This window comes from Apteryx mantelli, chromosome 28, assembly GCF_036417845.1.
Source record: "Apteryx mantelli isolate bAptMan1 chromosome 28, bAptMan1.hap1, whole genome shotgun sequence".
Lineage (NCBI taxonomy): Eukaryota > Metazoa > Chordata > Aves > Apterygiformes > Apterygidae > Apteryx > Apteryx mantelli.
In genome coordinates this window covers 3891898-3914517 of record NC_090005.1, presented here as the reverse complement: position 1 = coordinate 3914517, position 22620 = coordinate 3891898, and the positions used below count along the sequence as shown (strand labels likewise).

Sequence of the window (22620 nt, the reverse complement as noted above, 5' to 3'; positions counted from 1 at the left end):
CTTTGCGTAGTGTAGCGCGGCGCATGCGCACTGGCGCGCCGGAGGGCCGGCGCGCAGCGCCCGCGCTGTGGGCACACGGGGCAGTGTGCGTGGGTGTGTGTATACACGGGGGGGGGTGCGCACACGGGGGGCTGCGTAGACACACGGCACGGCACGGCCCGCCTCCCCGTGCCGACCCCAGCCGGGCCCCGGCAGCCTCCGCCACCCGCCCGGCGGGGTAAGCACGGCGCCAGCCTCGGCTCCGCCGCCCTTCTCCCGCGGCTTCACCCGCCGCCAGCACGCATGCGCCGCAGGGTGCCGTGACCTCAGCACGCCACGTACGCACGCACGCACGCACGTACGTCGCGTCTCCACCCCCCCCGCCCCGGTAACCGGGGAAGCGGCGGCCGGCGGTTGCGAGGCCTGAGGGGTGAGTGAGGGGCGCGGGGCGGGGCGGCTCCTCCCCCGGCGGCGAGCGGCGCCGCCTGCGGGCGGGCGGGGGCCGGCGGCACCGCGGCCTAGCGCGCGTCTGGGCAGCCGCGGCCTGGCCCGGACAAAGGCCCCGCCTCTGTGCCGGGGCCCCGCGGCGGGGAAGGGCCGCGCGGGCCACCCCCGGTTCCGGCGGGGCTCCGCGCGCGGGCTGGTGCGCGAGGAGAGTGCTGCGAGGGCAGGGCGGGCTGCGGCTCTCCCCTTCGGCCCCCGGGGCTCCCCAGGGCGCAGCCCCCGTTTGCGAGGCTTCCCGGGGCTGCGCGTTTTCCCCTCCCGTGCCCGGGAAGAGCGATCTCGCGGGGGCAGGAGGTCGCCCCTCTTCTCCACCAAACTGCCCCAAACGCGAGCCGTGAGGGGGGTATTGCCGCCTTTCCCAAAGGCAAGAGGATCCCGAGAAAGGACACAAGCCTCAGCGTTTTCTTTCCCAGAGCGGCATTAGCAGGGAAGCAAAGCTCGTGTCGTGTACAGCTTTATTCTGTGTCTCATCGCTGTCGTGTAGGAACCTTTTCCATGTAGGCTCGCTACCAGGCTCCGTGGGCAAACAAGACACGTTTTGTAGGATGTCTTGCAGCTGTATGGTAGATGAATTTTTTATTATTATTATTTCTGGAGTGGTGGGAGGAAAAAAAAAGCTTGACAAGTACAGTGAAGAACAATCCTTAAAATCAGACTTGATAACTTAAAAAAAAAATTGCTAAGTATGATGTCAGCAGCAGAAGTGCAGTTTTGCACATCTCATCCTTTTTGTTGTACTTTCTGACTTCTTATGTCCCACATCTGCAGGTGTGAAGGCTGCAAGGTGTGTCTTACAAGTGGGAGAACAGGATATTGGAGTCAACTTCTACCATGGAGAGCTGAAAGCAGAGTTTTCCCCAAATCCCCTAGTGAGCTCTGTGGTCTAGACTTCAGATTTATTGAGCAGGTTGCAAGCTGGTAAATGCTCTGCCTAGGGAGCAGTAGCAGTGTTTGCTCTCAGATGTCTTTTCAAGTTGTTTCTCTTACCGGTGAATTCTGATCTTATTGAAGGATTCTCACTGAAAGCCAGGTTTTGTTTAATAAAACTTGTAGCCTTTGGGCCATCTTATTTAATGCACTTGAAAGTGCGGGGTGTCATGCTCTTTTTTTGGCTGCCTTAAGGGTATGACTTGACCATGCAGATGAAATATTAAACTACTTGGAATGGAAGGCGTAAATCTTAGTATATCAGCTCAGTCTTCTTCTAATTTAGAGAACTGAGTTCTGTGGAGACTTTAAGATGTGGTTTCAAAAGTTTAGGCTACAGAACACATGTATATGGCTAAGAGCTCTTGCTTAAGAAGAAGGAGTTGGCTTTTTGGCAGAAGTGTGCCTTGTCTCATAATAATGTACTATGCTGTGTGCTCCTTTTTTGCTCATTCCTCTACAGTTGTGGATTGCAGTAGTTTGCTATTTGCAAAGCTGTGAAACAGTCAAGGATGGTACTGTATGGATGTGCAAAATATTTACTGAGTTGACTTTACATCTCTCCTTCCTCCTGTTGTTCAAAGTTCTGGCCTTGGGTTTATTTGTCTTAGCTTGTAAAGCAAGCAAGGCAGACAGCATCTTAAATATGTTTAAATAGTCTGTGAGGGATAGAATCCTTTTTAGAAGACAACCTGTTTTTTCACTGAGGGTTTTGGGGGGCGATATGTTCATACGTACAAGAAAAGAACGAAGCCCAAATGCTTTTTTGGGAAATGGGTCAAACCATGTTGTCAGTCACACTTTCCCAAGCCTCCTTATCATGAGTGAAGAAATCCCCTTTCAAAAAAGATCATGACATTAGCATACAACTGCCTGAAGCAGAAAAGGCATTAATCTATACGTTCTGATTTTAACAGGTATATCGGGGGCATCATGAATTGGAATAAAGGTGGACCTGGTACTAAGAGAGGCTTTGGTTTTGGTGGATTTGCCATAACACCTGGAAAGAAAGAGGAACCTAAGCTCTCTCAACAGTCTCACAGTGCTTTTGGAACAGCTGGTTCTTCTGCCGCATTTGCAAAATCAGGACCTCCACAGCTGCCTTCTTTTTATAAAATTGGGTCAAAGCGAGCAAATTTTGATGAAGAAAATGCGTAAGTAGTGTTATTTCTCGTGTTTCTCCAGTTCTAGATTTGAGTGTTTTATAGTTTCCAAGGTCAGGGAAAGGTATCTGTGACATTCATGAGGTTTATTTATTTAGAAAAGCCTGCTCAAGGATAGATAGCCTAACACTGCGTTGTGGTGTAACAGAATCCTGGTGGCTTTACAGCAATCATATCAGGAAAAACTAAGCCAGTCGCCTGCAGGAACTCCCATACCACTGCATCCGACTGTCAGATGCTTCACTTACTGCGTGTTGAAAATGATTCCCTCTCAGGGTTGTATCAGACTTAGAGGAAGCAAGTTCTGATGTGTTGGAGCTCTTTCAGAAAACATCCTGTGATCTTTTAGAATTGAGGAGGAGCCAGCCTGGGCAGTCAAATGCAGGTTATTTAGGGCTTTGTACATCAAAACCAACTCATTTAAATCCTGCATGCGGATGACAGTTCAGAGCCCAGGGCCCTACTGTCACATGATTTGGCCTGTCAAATGCTTTGTTTTACTGTTTTTCACTAACTGAATGATTTTAAGGTTAGCTCAGTGTAGAATAACTTGTAGCATGTGATCTGGAGGTGTTGAGGTACTGGAGATAATGGATTCACATCCGAAACAGGTCGTGACTCTTAATCAGAGAGAGGTGGTAAAAAACTGAGTTATCCCTTCAGTAAGGGATCTAAGGTCACTCCATAATTTCAGCCTTTAGTAGTCTCTAGCAAATGTGTTTCCTCAGGCGAAGGCTCTGATGGTGTTTTTCATCCCAAAAAAATACGTTTCTCATACTTGGCCTGCCGGGATGGGACAGGAGAGATCTTGTTCCCACTCCTGCTCTGCAGCAAACTTTTGGTGTGGACACAGGCCAGTTATTTACTCTTTCTCTGGATCTCAGACCATCATCTGTAGAATGAAAATAGTAATACTTCCTTGCCTTTAAATATACTTAAAAGAATGTGAGATGTTACAGCAGTCTATGGAGAGCTCTCCTCCTCTGGATTTCCCCTCCCAAAGAACATCTCTGAGCTGAGCCTCAGCCAGCTTAATCCTCTCCGTGCTCTTGTCTGAACAAGACTTTGCCTGAGGTGATATGTTCAGAACTGAAGGATAAATGTAGGTATCTTTCACACACCGAAACATCCAAACCCACATTTCTTTACTAACCCTTCTATTGGTTGCATAAATGCATTGCAAAGGAGGGAAGTCAGAAAAGCATCCTGTATTCACCAACCTGGGAGAGCCTTTCAAGAAGAGGGTTGGTTTCATCACATTTACTTGCCTTACCGCAGCTTTTAGCTTACAACGTGAATAATTGTAAAACATCTCAAGGTCTTTTAATGGAACGTCTTCTGTCCATGTTGACTTTTATTATCCATCTCTGCGTGGGAAGCTTGAGTCAATGGCTGCTCAGACTGCTATAGGTGATATGCTGACTGAACCACTGTTTGTTTCTCTTTCTTTTCAGATACTTTGAGGATGAAGAGGAAGATTCCAGCAATGTCGACCTGCCGTACATTCCTGCAGAGAATTCTCCCACTCGCCAGCAGTTTCATTCCAAATCGGCAGACTCTGACAGCGATGATGATCCTCTGGAGGCATTCATGGCTGAAGTGGAGGCAAGACACAGCTTGTGAAATGTTTATTAACTTTTGTGGCACTACTTCTCTCTAGTCAGGAGCAGCAAATGCTACTCATGGTTTTAGCAGTCTTTATTCAGAACGTCCCTTACTGTTTGCTTTTTATGTAAGATACTGTGTTAATTAGAACTCAAAGGTATGTTATATCAAGGTTTTTGTTTTGGTTTGGGTTTTTTTTTTTTATTTATAGTAGGTTAACTATTAAAGTGTCTTGAGCATGTCAAGACAGTACAACAGAGAGCTTTGTGGTGTCTCTTAATTAAGGTTTTGTGCATTTTTCACTGTCTAAATTTAAATTATTTATATTCATCATAAGTAGTTCCTTAGCTGCAGTTTTGTTATTAGCTGGATTCTATCATGCTATTCTCAAGAAGACTGAGGAGTTTATATTTTTTCATTATCATTGCTACAAAATTACAGGATATAAATTACAAAGGAATTGGTAGTACAATTTATTTAGCATAATAGGATGTGGAACAAGAGGAAGTTTTGTTCAAAAAGTATTGTCTCTGTGGCGTGACGGTCTAGTTGTAATTGATTTGATTCTCATTACAACACTGTATATCTGAGAGAGGGGGGAGGAGAATTTTATTCTGCTTTGCAGTATCAATCTACAGTTGTATAATTTTATATAGAAACAATTTTTTCCTTTTCACACTTTATTGTCTTATTTCTTTAATGAATCACAATTTTGTGTGCTATTAGGATCAAGCTGCTCGAGACATGAAGAGACTTGAAGATAAAGACAAGGAAAAAAAGAATGTAAAGTAAGTTCTCTTTTGTAATTCACATGCCTGCCTGTCTCGTTTGGTGCTTAAAGAATTTCAGTGCATTTTGTTGATGTTCATCCTTCTGTAGATAATGTAATATATATTTAGTAAACAGCATTGACCAGTGCATGATATCCCCCATGGGTAAAGTTCTGTGCAATAAAAATCAGATGATAGAAGGAAAGAATCCATGGAGGCATCCTACAGTAAAATGTAGACACACTCGTTTTATCTTACACCAGAGTTCTTTCCTCAGGAGTCTTAGGGCACACAGATCGGGTATTAGATAGACCCCTGTGTAGCAGCACGTTGTATTACTGTCAGCTTGCCAGATCAGCCTGGATAAAGTTTCCCCTCTTTCCCCATCCTTGCAGGGATCAAGAAAGTTTGGTTCAAAACTGCATTTATTTGAGCAAAATAACTGGTTGCTGCTGTGTTTGTAATACTGGAGATGCTGGAGAGTCTTCCAAACTTGGACTAGGTTTTAAGATATCTCCTGTAAAGCTGATACATTGTGTAGCATGTGGCAACTGGGATACTAAATTCAGAGTTTAAACAGTTTACATGCGTGCAGCTTGCCTATCTGTTTAGACCAGGGAAAAGAATTGTGCTGTTGATTCTTGAAATGAATGTCAGATACATTGGTAGAACTTGCATTGCATGGGGTTGATCAGATTATACATGGTCCTGAAACAGAACACCGGATCCAATTCACCACCTGGGGAAGTTCTGAACTGGATTTGCACTTCCTGGCTCATATTCCTCTTCAGTTATGGGACTTCTGGTAGCATCAAGAGCTTAGACCAGGATGATCTTTGATGTGGCTTCTACTGGGAAGACGGAATCCTAATCTTTCAGTCTCATTAATAGAAGTAAAATGAAGTCTTTGCAGGGTCGCTGTTATGGTTGCACCAAATATGAAAACTCCATGGGTTGGGATTATAAATGTTACTGAGTTGTTAGTGTTGTGTCTTCCACGAAATATGGAGCTCAGCACTAATCAAATGAAAGTATGGAGCTGCGTATGTGGAACACTTGCAGGGAAGTTTGTTTCTCCGCTTGTTTTTCCAGGGGTATTCGAGATGACATTGAAGAGGAAGATGACCAAGTGAGTTCCTATGCAGTCTTTCTATCTTCTTTTTTGTTTTTTTCTTCACTCCCCAAATATGTAACTACTAGGTACATACAAAACTCCAGTATCATGCGCAATACCCTGGACAATTCAGCAGGAAGCTCTAGTGTTCACCCTTTTGTCTCCACCATTCTAGGTGCTTCACTAAAAAAAGGAAGAATACTAGGAGACAATTTCATTCTTTTTCACTCCCTTTGAGAAGATTTTTTCAGTCAGTTTGACTTTCAAGTTCCTATACAGGTTTTCTCAGTGACTGAGGGTCTCATCAAATTTGAAATTAACAAAATCTACTAACGTGGAGCACCAGTGAGAGGCTATTAAACTGTGGAGACTATTTGCAGTGAAATTCCATGTCTGTTAAGGGCAAGAATCAGGATTTTTGCTCTTTATGTTCAGGGAAGCTCCAGTTCTTCCAGACTGAAGACTGTAGGCATCACCATAATGCAAATTGCAAGGAAAGAGGAAAGACTTAATTTCAAAATGTACCTTTCTACTAAGTTGTAATTAGTGACTATGGTGTTACTTGTAGTAATGCAGAGCACAGAAGAGTTATCTGGCCTCTCGGCCTTTGCTTCCGATTTGGTGAGGGTAGCCATGCTAAACTTCCCACAGAGCTGTCTTACACTTGCCCACAGCTGTTATTCAGGCGTATTTTACGCATGTCTATGGGACTAAGTGATTAATTGGCCATGTGAATGAAAAAGCCAGATGAGTATGCACATTTCTTCATAACTGAACCTTGCTTTAAAAATGTGATCTTAAATCTTTGTTTAAAAGTCAAGTGAGACTGGTGTTTTTCCATGAGAATGTCTTGGTGTGCAGACTGCCAGTGAGACCTAAATGGGATTCTGCGAGGCATGTACATATTTGTCATCTGTAAGGGCGGCATGTGACAGTGGTGCCAGTGACTTCTAACTTGGGCTTGTGTTGAAGGACTCTTCTGAAATAGTTTTTCCCGTTTGCTGTCAACTATCTCAGTGAAAAATAATATATTATTTTATTTCCTAGAGTGTAGTTAGGGGAGGTGAAGAAAACTACTTTTGGCACAGTTTGTACAAAAAAATGTAAACATCATTCATTTAGTAACATAGTGTTCTCTGTTTAAAAACCTGCAGTATTTGTACTTTGTTTGTGTGGAAATATGAATAGCTCCTTCTATTGTTAAAGCATAATAAGTCTTGGTATAAGAGTTCTTAAGCAGACCTTTGAGCAAAAAGTTTAAGTTTTTTGATTTTTGTTTTTTTTAAGCATTTTGTGGTCTAACTGAACGTTGTAGTTGCTTTCTTCGTTTCTTCTTATTGTCCTTCTTCTGGACTTAACTGTTGCTATTTATTAGAAGAACCAGTTCTAGTGAACATTTTGTTTCTCAATGGTAGATGTTAATTCAAACAGCCATCTAGTGTATACGTCAATTAAACAAGTATAGTAGTATTTTTCCATCCTATTGTATGCGATTTTAGTGATATGTTTTGCTGCAGGAAGCTTATTTTCGCTACATGGCTGAAAATCCCACTGCTGGTGTGGTACAAGAAGAGGAAGAGGATAACCTTGAGTATGACAGTGATGGGAATCCAATTGCACCGTCCAAAAAAATCATTGATCCTCTTCCACCTATTGACCATTCAGAGGTAGGAGAAAAGTTTATTCCATTCTGGTTTAGTTTGAGGGATTGTAGAAATCTGTTAGTAGGAAGAAGCTAAGAAATAAATTGAAATATGCTTCTGTCCCTGCGCATCAATGTCAGCAGGCAGTATGTCACTGCTGTGTTGCTCAAGTCATACTGAAGATCCTTAAAATGACTTTATATTAAATAAATGTTCTTAACCAAGTAATAACTTTTTATGAAAAGGATCCTTTACCTCCAAAAACAAATGCACAGACAGAATCCTGACTCCTGGACTAACTGAGTAATTACCCTCGCAGATTGAATATCCGCCATTTGAGAAAAATTTCTACGATGAGCATGAAGAGATCACCAGTCTCACCCCGCAGCAAGTGGTAGAGTTACGTCATAAGCTAAATCTCCGGGTAAGCTGGTCCTCCTTGGATGGCAAAACCATCCTCCCAGGATCCTTTTACTCTCATTCTTTTGAACTTCTTTAGTAGTTTCAGTGAAGATTTTCACAGGGAACTCCCAAGTTTTCAATACCAAGCCTCTCTCACACCTTCAATGACCTTGATTTAAAAAAGCTTGATTTTCCTCAGCAGTTCTTTAAAGTCCTCTCTGGACTACTCAAATTAGGTGCCCAAGATCTCCCGTTGCACGTGGACTAAAGGCTACAGAGCTGAAAACTGAAACTGGAAATACTATATGCAGGAATCAGTTCTTTGCAATCTGTGACATGTTAGCATAGCTAACTTCTATGGAGGGAATTATCTGCCAGGGAAGGAAACCAGTTATACAAGGAAGTAGATATGATGATTTTTAATACGATACGTTATGTTGACTGGCAGTTTATCTCCATTTTTATATTTGAAAGTCCTATTTACACAATTCATCTTGAATTTTCACTCAGTAAAACTATTCAGAAAATAAAAAGCTTTTTTCTGAAATGGAGATATGCTTTGTTCATTTTCATGTAGATTCCTCTTTGTTCTTCTCTTACTTTTTTTGAACAAAGATATGTCTCTATTTTTAGGTCTCTGGTGCTGCTCCTCCAAGGCCTGGCAGTAGTTTTGCTCATTTTGGATTTGATGAGCAACTTATGCATCAGATTAGGAAATCTGAGTATACCCAGCCCACTCCTATACAATGTCAGGTGAGTGTTGTTACTTCTCTAACATCTAAACGTGACTAATGGAACACATGCAAAGGTCCCTAGTACATAATAGGATGTATGCAATTCTGGTTTCCTATATAAAGCAATCATGGAGAAGAATAATTCGTATTTATCTAGGAAAATAGTTTTGACATTTTTAAATAGAAGTTTACCCACTCTTTTTCTTGTTAAATGACAGCTGTGAATAAATCCATATTCTCTTCTTCAGTTGTCCCACTTGGTGAAGACTGAGGAACATGCAAATGACACTTTCCCCTTATAGAAATGTATGAAAGCTTTATTTTTATATATATATATAATATAAATATATATATATATATTTAGAAATTATATTAAAAGTAAGCTTTGCAGTAGTTGAATGAAGAGACATACATTGACAACTTTATGCTTTTAAACAGCTTATATTTGAGTGTACTGTAACTACAAGACTTGCTTAATTTCTTTTGTTAGTTAGAATACATGTGCTATGAGCTGGTCATGCCTTGAATAATAATACAAGTGAAAGGGATTCTACTGCCTATGTAGGTTGAGCACTGTAAGTAATTTAGTAATGTGTGAATATAACCGCACCACTTGGGCCTCTTTTCTTGAAACACAAAAATGACGTGATGCTGGCTCCAAAGGGTATATATTAGGACCTTAGTCTGTACTATTTGTAAATACCTGTGGTTGAAAGGAGCTGGATAGCAGCAATAGGGATGAACTGAGAACTTCAGCGCTCAGAATGGGTACGGAAAGGACAGGCTCAGAGAATTTGCTTTCATCGTTCTTACAGCCAGGCAGGATGCATTTGTAGCTGTGTAAATATATCCTTGGGAAATTGTACTGTGCCCAAACACTGATTTCATGTAGGACACCAACAGTCAAAATATGCTAATTGCTTCTAACCCTTAAAACAAACTAATTCAGATCTGAACTTGACAATAAAACTATATAAGCATCCACACATACTGCTATGGGGTCCCCTGTAATGTGCTTTCCTTTTCTATCTGGGTATTCATGTAGTATCTAACACAAGAATATCTTAAGTTAGGCGTAACAGGAGTTTAGAATCCCTTTTAATTTTTAGGGTGTTCCGGTTGCACTGAGTGGCAGAGATATGATTGGAATAGCTAAGACTGGAAGTGGAAAAACAGCAGCCTTCATCTGGCCGATGTTGATTCACATCATGGATCAAAAGGAGCTTGAACCAGGGGATGGTCCGATTGCTGTGATCGTGTGCCCGACCAGAGAGCTTTGCCAGCAGGTAGGTATATAATAAGTATATATGTGCTTATATGTTCTTATAGAATGGTGATTTTCTTACAGAAGGCAAAATTCTGTGCAGAAGTAGTAATCGGAGAACATTAGTAATCTATTTGAAAAAATTACTCTGTGCAATGCAGCATGCTTCCAATGTAAGCTTAACATCTTCACTTACACTCCTTTTTATCTAAGGATCATGACAAATTTTAAATGGCTGTTAATTTTTCACAATACTCCCATATTATTCCTAAGTATTGAGCATATAGTGGATGCATTGCCAGCCATTATATTTATAAAATGATAGAACCTGTAGGTTAAATTGCAGTTGGATGCCTAAATACATTTCCCCAGTAAATTAATGGAAATTATCCACAAATATTGAAGCATTCAGCCCTAAGGATTTCTGAATCATTTCATTAAGTTATTACCTGAAAAGTGGATTTTAGGAGCTGGACTGTATTTCCAAGATAGGTATATTTTCTCAGATCTGTCTAACATGAACTGTGATGTGCTTTCTTTAAATTCTCAGATCCATTCTGAATGTAAGCGCTTTGGTAAAGCATATAATCTGCGCTCTGTAGCTGTGTATGGAGGAGGAAGCATGTGGGAGCAAGCCAAAGCCCTCCAGGAGGGGGCAGAGATAGTTGTTTGCACACCAGTAAGTACCTCTATGCACACAGAACAATTTTTTTGTTGCTTAACTGAAGCTGAGGCAGATTTTTTAATCCTATTGATGATGGAGAATTTATTCTCCGATCACTCAAATCCAGGATCTTCCCGGATTAGATGATGTTGAGGACAAATACGTTGGAATTATTCTTGGCCCAAGAAATATTGAAAGAGATTAGCTATGATCTCCAAGTAGAAGAAGCAGTAGCAAACAAGACCTGCTTGTATCAGTGTCAGTTGTGCGCAGAAACAAAGCTTTTCATTACTGAGCCTTAAATTTGTGAAGGAAATTTCCAGAATGTGATGAACTTGATTACCATCTTCCTGAATCAGTGTAGCGCATGTGGCAGTAATACTGGAAGGTTAAAACATTGATTCAGACTGGGTGTTGATGCTGGAAGACTGGTGATTTACATGAGCGCTATTGTCAACTGCTTTCATTCATTCACTGGAACCGGTTGCCCAGAGGAGATGTGCAATCTCCATCCTGGAGACATTCAAAAGCCATCTGGACACAGTCCTGGGCAACATGCTGTAGGTGACCCCACTTGAGCATGGGGATTGGAGTAGATATCTCCAGAGGTCCCTTCCAACCTCAGCCACTCTGTGATATTGTGAATTTTAGGATCTTGCCACTGTTGACCTTGAAAATCCAGTCCTAAAACTCAGCTTGTCAAGCGTAGTTTATGAGAGTTTCAGGAGTTTTGTTTCCATTACTTGAATATTGATATGTAGTTCTAGACAGGAGCCTTGAGATGTTTTCTGTTTTAAGTCTCTGGTAAGTGAGGACAAATATCAGAGCATTTAAGTGCTTCAAGCCTGCATATATTAACTTTATTGTAAGTATACATAAAAGATTTTGGGGTTTTGATTTGTGTTTTTTTCGTAGGGTCGTTTGATTGATCATGTGAAAAAGAAAGCTACAAACCTTCAGAGAGTCACTTACCTTGTGTTTGATGAAGCAGACAGAATGTTTGATATGGGTTTTGGTATGTATTGAACAAAGGTTGCTGTTCTGGAAAGCAGTGGTGTCTTGTTCCCAGCTTCATATGACTGCCTAGAACTCCTGTAGCTTTGTTGTACTTACTAATTAGGGAATTATTCTGTGGACAGAGCTCGTGTTTAAAGTCCATGATTTAATATCCGTTGGTACAAAGAGATCAGTAAACCCCAGCTGATGAACAAAGTCCAATTACCTGATTTTTACCTTAGAATTGCTGAATAACTTTGGACAGGTCACTTCTGTGCTTTGATTCTGTGCGTGCAAACTAGTGGTGTGATAAGAATTTTCTGCTTTATTGGAACATGATTAATTAGTTCAGATCTGTATGGTTTTGAGTATGTGTCTAGACGGTCACCAAAGAATCATGGCACATAGCAAAGATCTGACAGTACTAGAATACTCCTAAGTGAGGGAGATGCTTGTAAGACATACAGGGTATGCACAGATTCAGCTTGGACCTTTGCTAAAGGAACTTGTTTTGCTGAAGGAACTTCCCAAAACTGCATTCTGCAGCAAAGAGCACTTGGAAGCCGCAATAAAATTAAATACTGAATGAGAGCCACTCATTCATTTTATGGATTATATGTTAAATACAGGGGTGAAGTTACCTTTTGAATTATTCTGCTAAATAATGAGCATACAATATTGATCACAGCATTTTTTCTCTCCTTTCCCAGAATATCAGGTCAGATCAATCGCAAGCCATGTACGTCCTGACAGACAGAGTAAGTATAAGCATGTTTCAAAATAAACTACTAGAGTCAAAGGAAACTATATGGTGGGCTACCAGGTAAGATTCTGGAAAAGAGCTTGAGGTTCTGCTTCCTGTTCTAGACACGCTCACAAGATGAGGTTTTTGTAAGACTTCAGTGCTGTTATTCTCAGTGTGAGCTGTTGGGAGGGAGCACGTGCGAAATGTAGGCATTTAACCGCACTGTTAATCAGTCTTTAATCCCTCCACGGACTTTACTCGGAGGGAAGATGATTACCTGAATTAATATTCGTATGCTCTGAGATCCTGTGATCTAAGCTGCCGTAAAAGTACACATTATTCTAATAATTAGCGTGAACGATAGTTTTCATTAGAACTGGTAAACTAGATTATAGCTACAGATGACTGACATCTAGTACAGCCCTACAGGTCCTTATTCACAAGATCTGTGCAGTGTTTTCTCAATTCTGAAAGGAAATTTGTTTCAAGGAGTTTACATACTGTTTTTCTTCTAGCCCTCTTGTTCAGTGCCACTTTTCGTAAGAAGATTGAGAAATTGGCCCGCGATATTCTCATCGACCCAATTCGAGTTGTGCAGGGAGACATTGGAGAGGTAATTCCACATTACTTCTGAAATAGTCAGAGAAACAAACCATTCTGTTTCTGTTGTCTGAAATTTATGTCTAACTGTAATAATCATGATTTATATTTAAGAGTAAATAGTTTGTGTTTAAAAAAAATCAGTAAGGTTTTATTTTAAAAAAATTTGTGCTTTCTGGCAACAAATATTCTTCATTCATCAATGAATGAAGCAACATTAAATGCAGAGGTTTACTTGTTTATTAGGCTGAATCAGGTGGGTATATTCTTGTGCTTTCTCAAAAGTATAAGTAAAGCAATCAGCTTTTGCCATGAAGAATTTGAAACTAAGACTATAATGTTTTTCAGCTGGTTTACGTGGAAATGCTGATTCTATACTTGCTTGACAGTAGCAGGTGAACTCTTAGCAGACTAGGTGTTTGGTAATAAATCAGTGAAGTGGGCAGATGTACACTTGCTGTGAAGAAACTTTGCATATAAAATATGAAAGCTGCTGAGAAGTTTGACAAGATGCCTTCAGAACATTCCTTTCCTCAACGAGGTCTCTGCATTTATTTCAAACAGGAATGTGTGGTATCCCTTAACAACAAGAAATGAATGGCTTTCTTTCTAGGGAACTTCTGCCTGTAAGAAAAGAAGTGGCTTTCCTAGTGCAATCACAGAGTTCCTGTTCTTGTTTCTTTGATCTCAGTTGTTATACTCTGAGAACATCATCCTTGGGATAATTAATGCTGAAATGTGTAGAAATTAAATCTTTCAGAGGAACTTCCACGTAGTGCTGTTTGCTCCACTGCACTTTTATTACTTTCAATACAGAGTGCATAGGGAGTCTGTGTATACCTCTCCCCTTCCTGATTCTGAGGACACATCACAGCTCGCAGGGGTGCTTTCTCTGATCTCCATATGAATAACTTTTACTGATGAGCATCCTCTCCATCTCAGACCATGCACTTGCACAGTCTATTTTAGATGTTAATAGCATCTGTCACAAGAGCATCTAAATTGTAAGTACCCATCTTTAGATCAGTAGGGTGGTAAACTGCATCATGTCAAAGACTGTGCTTTGCCCCTTTTAGGTTTATCAGAGTAGTTTGTTTAACCCTTGCCTTTTCTGCACTGTGAAAGCAAAGTTGTCAGTGGTTAGACAAAAGGAGGATAACTGAAACCCCTTTCAGAGAAGAATTTCAGTCCCTTGTGGCTTACTTCTCCACTTTCTATCCTCATGCCTAGTTTAAATTCCTGGGTTTTGTTCTGCCATCTGTGTTTGTCATGCTGCCCTTTCTGTTCTGCATTGTTACTTGTCTTTATTTCTTCCCCTAGGCAAATGAAGATGTTACTCAAATTGTGGAGATTTTCCCCTCAGGCCCTAGCAAATGGAACTGGCTGACTCGACGCCTCGTGGAGTTCACATCATCTGGGAGCGTTCTCCTGTTTGTCACCAAGAAGGCAAATGCAGAAGAGCTGGCCAATAACCTCAAGCAGGAGGATCATAATCTAGGGCTGCTTCATGGTGACATGGATCAGAGTGAGAGGAATAAAGTCATCTCAGAATTTAAGAAAAAGGGGATCCCAATACTGGTAGCAACTGATGTGGCAGGTACGTGATCTTCTAAGAAATAGCTCACAGAAGTTGTAGAACTTGGCAGAGACTAACATATATCAGTGGAAGGGAAATGCTGCTGTATTCTCTTCACAAAGAGCAAGTCTTATGAGATTAACCTAGATTAAAAGTCCCTTAAGACAAACACTAATGCTGTTTAAATTTTGCTTCCTTGAACGTAATTCTGTCACTGATGGACCTTTCTGATGCATAGAAATGAAAATAAAGAGAAAACAACAGGGTTGGCTTCTACACATGCCAGACAGTATTTTTCAGATGTTCTTCAGAAGTATGCTGTGTTAGCAAGGGATCTTTGAATACTTAAAGTCTCATAGTGATGTTTGCTACAATGTGACAGATATAGTTTTCAGTACACAGTAAGGAAATAAGCTGCCCCTTAAAGAAATAGTTGCTGTTTACTAATCAGCTGACGCATTATGCATGCTTGTATGAAATAGGGGCTGGACACATCTGAAGCCTTCTCTAGAACAGCTTTTGTACCACATACATTTGGCTAAACAAAGAGTGGATTACAATGTCCTTTACTAAAGCCCTCTGTGTCCTCCTTGGGATAACAGTCAATTAAAGAGATCTCTTCCGTCTCCAGTCCCGTGAATTTGTGGAACAGCATAGCTTATGTTACTTTTGGAGCAGATACTGCTATACTCACAGTAACAATGAATGGGACCGCTTTGAGTTCATTCAGGATAATCACGCTGATCGTTCTCTTCCTCTGTGTTACAGCTCGTGGGTTGGACATTCCTTCCATTAAGACTGTGATCAATTACGATGTGGCACGGGACATAGATACGCACACCCACAGAATTGGTCGTACTGGCAGAGCGGGCGAGAAGGGAGTAGCCTACACTCTGCTGACTCCTAAAGATAGTAACTTTGCTGGTGATCTTGTCAGAAATTTGGAAGGAGCTAATCAACATGTTTCCAAAGAGCTGTTGGATCTTGCAATGCAGGTACAAACAAGTAACAGGTCTTGAGTAGAGGAAGGTTCCTTCCATGATTCGCAGAATGAGCAAATCAGGAGCTCAGGGACTTTTCTGACTGCATCATGTGTTTGCAGTGACCTTTTGGCAACCTACACTGCTTTTAAGTAGGCTTTCTGATGTTTTTATGGCCTTTGAAAGAATCCAGGAAGGCGTGAAGACTGTATCACCATATGCGATCTATTTTGGGGTCAGAAACAGCCTAGGAAATCAGGAGCTATAACCTGGCTGATGCCAGCAGAGCACTCCAACTCTAGTATCTGATTATAATCAAATTTTCTGTGTGCATTTATGGCAAGCACCTGGGAAATGTAGCTTAGCTGAAAGCTAAACTAGAGAATAATTACAGGGGCATTCACTTTGAAATGGTTATTGCTTGTTCATTGTACCTGCTCGGCAGTGCTGTCTGGCAAGCTTGCTATATATAGGTGTGATGGGAAGCTGCAACGATTGTACTTGTGCTACTGTACTCCTCAGCTCTTTAAGTTCTTGTTTTATACTGCCCATGTAGCTGCAAGGAAGTAAAGTTTGGGGGGGGGTTTTTTGCCAACTCCCAAATTCAGAGATGGATTAGCATGCTCTTCGCTGAGCAGCATGGATACTAGTTGCTACAAGTAAATATTTTTGAAGTATATAAGCAACATCTTCAGAAGTGACAGAGAACTTGCAAGGCACAGCTTTGCAAGGCTGCCCTTGAGAGGAGAGTATAGAAGCTGAATGGTTTGGCTTACTGACTTCTCCAGACTTGGACCAACTACAGGGCATAAAGAGAGGCGCAGCCAACCATTATGAAAAGCCTGGTAGCAGAAGGTCTGGCTGGTCTGCCCCTTCTCGGCCACTGTTTGTTGTAGCGAGTTTTGCCAATAGAACCTCATTTGTTTTCAGTTGGGCAGTGGGCTAAATTAATAAAAGCCAAGTACAGGCAAGTGCAGAGTACCCAAGTGAATGGCATTAGAGACTGCATTTATTCCTGGGCTTATTGGAGTGCAACCCCTTAAAACTTTAACATGGATGAGAGTTCAGGACATAAAATTAGTTTTCATAACATGCATTTGTAAGAAAAGCTTCAGACCCACGTGACAGGACTCCATCTATAGCTTAGTTTCAGAACGTTGCAGTCTGCCCCATCCCATCACCTTGCAACTAGCTGTGTTATAGAATGGGAAACAATGTATTTTTCTTCCGAAATGCTCAAAATCCTTCTTTTCTCAGCCGCATGTGTTTATCAAGCTTTTTTATCCCCTGTGTTGAGAAACATTTTCTTTTCTTTTATATAGAACCCGTGGTTCCGGAAATCCCGTTTCAAAGGAGGAAAAGGCAAGAAGCTGAATATTGGGGGTGGTGGCTTAGGATACCGTGAACGTCCCGGTCTGGGATCGGAAAGTTCTGTAAGTAGAGATGTCGAAGCAGTTGTTTGCTTGGAACTGTTTAAACTTGGAACTGACTTTTTTTTTTTAATTTGAAAATTCTTCTTAGTACTAGAATATAGCATCTGCTTTCAAAGGTTTTCATAGCTCAGAATCTTTCAAAGTTTGTATCGGAAATCTCTCCAGTGAAGCTGTTTGTCCTTTGTTGTCATCCTGTTGCCCAGAGCTGCCTTGTTTAGAGCCAGAATGATCCAGAAGAGATTGGAGATTCTTCCCAAAATGGGCTGTCAGTGCAAAATTTGGGGGGTCCTAACTGCTCTTGATCATGCATAATTGTGTAATACATGTGCCAATAGTTTACTTGAAAAGCTGTTTCCAGACTGATTTTTGGCACCAAAAAATATCACAGCATTCAGACCAGTTACTAAGGTATTGTCCGTGCTAGGAAAACAGCTCACTGTCGACATGTGCGGGACAGAATTTAGGTGTAGACATGTTGAAAACACACCATGTTCAGCATCTTTTCAAAAGTCACAACTGAAGCCTTGTTGACGCTTAATCTTGGCTATGAGCTGTGTGAACATAGCCGTCTGATTGCGTTTTCCTTCTGCTGCCGCTGTAGGGAGCTGGGAAATGTGGTACTAATGTTCAGTGAGTCGCTAAGACTTATTGCACCTTTACTTTCCTGTTATCCTCGAGGTTGTGGGGCAAACTGTCCTGCTGCTCAGTGCTCTGCAGAAGTTTGTGATCCTTAGCAAACACATTCCCTGAGCACAGGGTGGAAATAGGTTTGGAGAAGGGTTGAAGTCAAGAGTGTCTAGGCTGGATAAATCTCTCCGGTTTCTCTTTGTCTTTCTGCTTAGGACCGTGGAAACAACAGCAGTGTGATGAGTAACTATGAGGCATACAAGCCATCCACTGGGGCAATGGGAGACAGACTTACAGCCATGAAAGCAGCTTTTCAGGTTGGTCTGATGACTCGTACCCCAAGATCTAACTTAAGAGGGAAAGAAAGAACATTCAAAATTTTTACTACTGATGATTCAAGACAACATTTTTTTTCTCCCCTGAATGTGCGGAAACCCTGTTGACTTCAGGGAAGTTGAGTTTGGTAGTTGTGTCCATATCTCATCCGCCTGGAGCACTCAGCATTGCAGTCCAAAGTGGAAGAATTAGGCTGCAGGCTGGACTCAGCAAGTTTGCACAAAGTTAATTTGCCAGACTTGTTTTTTTCTGCTGCCTATTTGCTGTTTTTTCCTTTTGGATTCTGCTCCTAGGCCTGATCCCGTTTAGATTGCTTAGCAGCAATAGTGTAATTGCAATCAAAAGAAACGGGGAACAGAGAAACTTGAGTGTAAAAACTCTTGAGTGTAAAAATTGGCCACACAATTCCAGATGGCTGTTACTAATTCTGTGTTCATAAGCACAACAGGAATGTAATCACTCCACGACTGACTTTTTTAAGGAATCCTTTCCCTAGGGACCCCCCAGAGTTCAAGACAGGCTCGTGTATGCGTGATGACTGTGTTTTATGGTGCAGCGCAGAGGCAAACATGCTGTCTTTTTTCTTTCTCCGTTTCCTGCAGTCCCAATATAAGAGTCACTTTGTTGCTGCGAGCCTTAACAATCAAAAGACTGGTAGTTCTGCTGCTGGTGCTAGTGGCTGGACCAGCGCCGGGAGCTTGAATTCAGTACCAACGAGTTCAGCACAGCAAAGTGCTGTAAATCCTGACAGCCCGATTGCAGCTGCTGCAGCAGCAAAGGGTGTTCCAGGTTTCACCAGCACCGGGAATCTGAGTAGCGTTCCCACCTTTCCAAGCGTTGGAATACAGGGCTTCAACAGCACAAATGCCAGCACCAACAGTCGAGAAGGCATCGGTTGCAGCGGCGCTGGTGTTGCTGGTGCTGGTGGCAGCGGTGGTGTTGGTGGTGTCGGAGGCGGCAGTGGCGGCGGTGTTGGTGGTGGCAGTGTTGGTGGCGGCAGTGGTGGTGTCAGAGAACGATACAATGACAACCGGAATAATCGCCACAACGATGCTCAGCGCCGTGGAGAGGGTGGTGGTCGCTACAATGATGTTCAGCGCCATGGAGAGGGAGGCGGTCGCCATACTGATGGTTACCGCCATGGAGACAGCCGACACGGGGACAGCCATCGCCACGGTGAAAACCGGCACCCCCCCGATGGAAGCAGTGGCAATCGCAATAATGGCGATAGCAGGAATAGCAGTGAAGGTAGGAACAACGAGAACAGGAATGGTGAGAACAGGAAGGAGGGCAACAGCCGAGACAACAAGACAGATGGTTTTGCTGTCCCTGAACCCCCAAAACGCAAGAAGAGCCGATGGGACAGTTAAAAGCTGGTGCTTCACAGCCTGGAATCCCTGCAGGTAGTGATGTCGTTTTCCAGAGGATTTCTTGGGTTTTTTGGTAACTGGTTATTGAGCAGCTGAGGGAGGAGAAGGAAACCACGCAAACTCCCCATGCAAGTCTGGGCCGGTACCTCTGCGGACAGATTCACTCTAATGATGTGTACACACAGTGCTAGTCAAGGAGAAATCATTTTTATAAAGCTCCCTGGTTCTGCTTTTCAACATTCACTGCTCAAGTGACTCTCTGCTGGATTTCAACAGAACTTGTTGACAAGAAAGAGGCTGTTTTGTTTCACATCCTTGGAATATTAAGAAACTGTTGTCCATAGAGGTTTAAAGTTGTTTTTTCTTAATCAGCATACACATTTAAAAACCTGTCCATTTAGAGGTGCTCAGGACCCACCTGTTAAACATTAACCTTTCAGCAGTTTGTTCAGTACAGTGAATTCTTCTCCAATCTGTTCTTTCCATGTATTCTCTCATCCCCAAATAATTTGGTCTCCAGATTACTCCCTACGTCTCTCCCCGCTCAATTGAGAATATATCAATTTGCGTTGCTGAAGGTGGGATAGAGCAAGTTGATTTTTCTTTCCTTTTTGTTTTTTTCATGAAGCTGTTCAAACAATCCTCCTCCATCCCAGCTAACCCTAACGCCACGTGTAGCGTAGGATGGACTCCCTGGCTTGTTCGTGGTCAGTACGCCAGTCCCATTGCCCACGTGGCTTTTTCTTCTAAAGACCCTCTTCTCTCCTAATAACCTTCATCTTGGTGGGAACCTGCATTGCGAACACGTCTCTCTGCTGTGCCTATTCGCTCTCTGTTATGAGAGGGCCGAGTGCTTTCTTCAAATTAAAAACAAAAAAAGGGAAAAAAGTTTAGAAATGCCACAGCAATCGAAGGCTGGTGCCCCCCAGGAAATGAAGCTAAATGAAGGGACCTGCTGCTGAGAAGCCTGTAGGGAGAACCTGAAAAGTGATTGATTGAAGTGGAACAGCTCAAATATCGCCCCATATTGGACACATGTAGTTAAAACTGTAAAATCTTGCTTGACTGTTTTTAACTCGTTGTGTGTATTATCCGTTTTTTAACTTTTTTTTTTTTTTTTTTTTTTTTTTGCTCCATAAAGGTAAGGAAAAACTCTTTTGTTGAAACATGCCGGCGCCCACCTCTGTCTTGTTTCTACTAAGAGAAGTATCAGAAACTGTCAGGGTTTTGTGACATTGTGATGTTTTCTTTATCAGCTGTGCATTTACTTTCTGCTTGCTCTAGTAAATGTTTTATTACTGGGACAAAATATCTAGCATGTGCTTTTTATTCTCCTCTTCTTCCTCTGGCTGTTTTGGCATTTTGATGGAGATTTGATTGACTGGAGATATGACTTAGTATCCCTGTCTTTCCCTAAAAGCCTTTGGATTTTAGTTGAGAGAAGAACCCTCCCCTCCCCCCCCTTTTTTTTAATATCTTTTGCCCCAAACTGCTTTGCAAACCCTATTTTAGCTTTAAGATCTCCTGGGAAGTAGGTTTTCCCCCATTTTATAAATGGGGAAGGAAGCAGCCCGGGACATGTCACTCATGCCAGCCTTTCATGGAGTCGTTGGTACTGCTGGGAAGAAAACTCAGCAGCCGTCCTAGGACCCGACTTGCACGTGTTCTGCTTCTAGCTAAGAGCAACTTGATTATTCAGGCATCTCGATAACTAGCTCTGGTCTGGCTTTTAGAAGAGGTTTCGGCTGAATTATCAAATCACAGTCTGGTCAAAAACCTCTTTGTGCTGGTTTGAGCTCTCCTGCTCTCGCTCTGCCAAATTGTAGGTGTGTGAAGACTTCAGCGTATTTAATATTAAGGAAAGGATGATCTCTTGATCCAGGGCAGATGTGGCAGGGGTTTAGGAGCAGCTGTTAGTTCTTTCCTTATCACACTTAGGGTTTATCACTCTGAAACTCACAAATCTGTAATTGTGCAGACCCAAAAAAGAGCTCTTCAGTCCAAAGCTGCCACCTGCTCCTTCCTTTCCTGGGTCTCAGCTCACGGCCGCCAGGAGCCAGTCCCGTACGTGGCGTACGCTGGAGTTCCTCCCCTTCTTTTTAACACATCCCGTTGCTGGTTTTGATGGGACTATTGAAATTCCTCACCCCTCTCCCAGCTACCAGGAGCCTCTGGGACTTGAGTGAGCAAACAGTGATCGGTGACAGGGAGCTATAAATGTCAGTTCGCAGGCCCACGCTAGATACATAAGGGGGTTGAGTCCTGCTCCGCAGAACAAAGTAGCAGTGTGAGTAACGTGCCAGCTGCCCGCAGGGAGACTCTCTCCTTGCAGGCTGTGCCCCTCGCTTCTAAGGAGCCGGGACCACAAGGGGTGAGCAAATCGCTTTTAGGAAGCTCAGGTTGGTTTGTAAAGCAGAACCCTGGGCTCCCGCTCTTGCTTCTGTCACTGGACATCGGCGTCCGCCTCTCCTCCCCTAGCTCGTAGACTGGGGCAATGCACCCGCCCCGACGTGCTCCGAGCCGTGCTCCCTGTCGTAAGCGCTTTCCTGCTCGGGTGGGAGGTGATGGGGGTGTGCCTGACTCCGCATCGTCTTCTAGATCGTTTAATGAATGTGAATCCTGGTGCCTCTCCCTGCACTGACACTTCTGACCTGTCTGGCTGTTCTTCCAGGGTTTTCTAATCCTTGTGGCTCGGTTTATATCCTAGCGTGTCCCTGGAAGATCGGTGGATGCACAGAATTATTTCCATGTTCCCTATCACTATCTTTATGGTAAAATTGTTGCCTGGAGGGAAAGTGTCTCGCTAGAGTTAAGTAGGAAAGAAAATCCTCCTCTGCTACCGCCGACTTGTTGTGTAATTTTAACTGATGTGTGTGTGCTCCCTCTCCCAAAGATGCAGCGACTCTCCCCTCCCTTGGGGGAAGGCTGGGATACCGGGTGAATCGGCCAGGTTGGGCACCGCAAGCTCCTCAGCAGCGTCCTTCCTGGCCGGGCTGGGCTTCCCAGGCAGGGCGCACGGGCTGGACTGGGCAGGAGGGACTTGGGGCTGCCTTTTCCCCGGCAGCGGGGAGGGTAGACGTGGATAACTGGAGCCGGCTGCGTTTCCGGGTGTTTACAGCCTCTGCCATCTTCCAGTAACTGAGTGCTGCGCACGCCACCACCGAGTCCTTAATGGAGTTTGAGGACAG

General features: G+C 42.9%; 1 protein-coding gene across 3 annotated transcripts; it reads left to right on the top strand.

Annotated features, from left to right (window-relative positions):
- The first annotated feature begins 313 nt into the window (after nt 1-313).
- DDX42 (DEAD-box helicase 42) lies at nt 314-20741 on the top strand. 3 transcript variants are annotated; one of them, XM_067311985.1, is made up of 19 exons: nt 314-409; nt 1252-1352; nt 2328-2564; nt 4028-4178; nt 4905-4966; nt 6041-6077; nt 7580-7729; nt 8025-8129; nt 8741-8860; nt 9951-10127; nt 10656-10784; nt 11685-11784; nt 12476-12523; nt 13026-13123; nt 14431-14707; nt 15455-15681; nt 16989-17099; nt 17942-18043; nt 18665-20741. In XM_067311985.1, the coding sequence occupies exons 3-19, from the start codon at nt 2344-2346 to the stop codon at nt 19430-19432; spliced, it is 2883 nt and encodes a 960-aa protein (XP_067168086.1). In that variant the 5' UTR covers nt 314-409; nt 1252-1352; nt 2328-2343; the 3' UTR covers nt 19433-20741. The 3 variants fall into 3 exon arrangements, with proteins under 3 accessions (XP_067168086.1, XP_067168085.1, XP_067168087.1); XM_067311984.1 differs by lacking the exon at nt 1252-1352; XM_067311986.1 differs by lacking the exons at nt 314-409; nt 1252-1352 and adding an exon at nt 1380-1401.
- Nucleotides 20742-22620: the final 1879 nt, after the last annotated feature.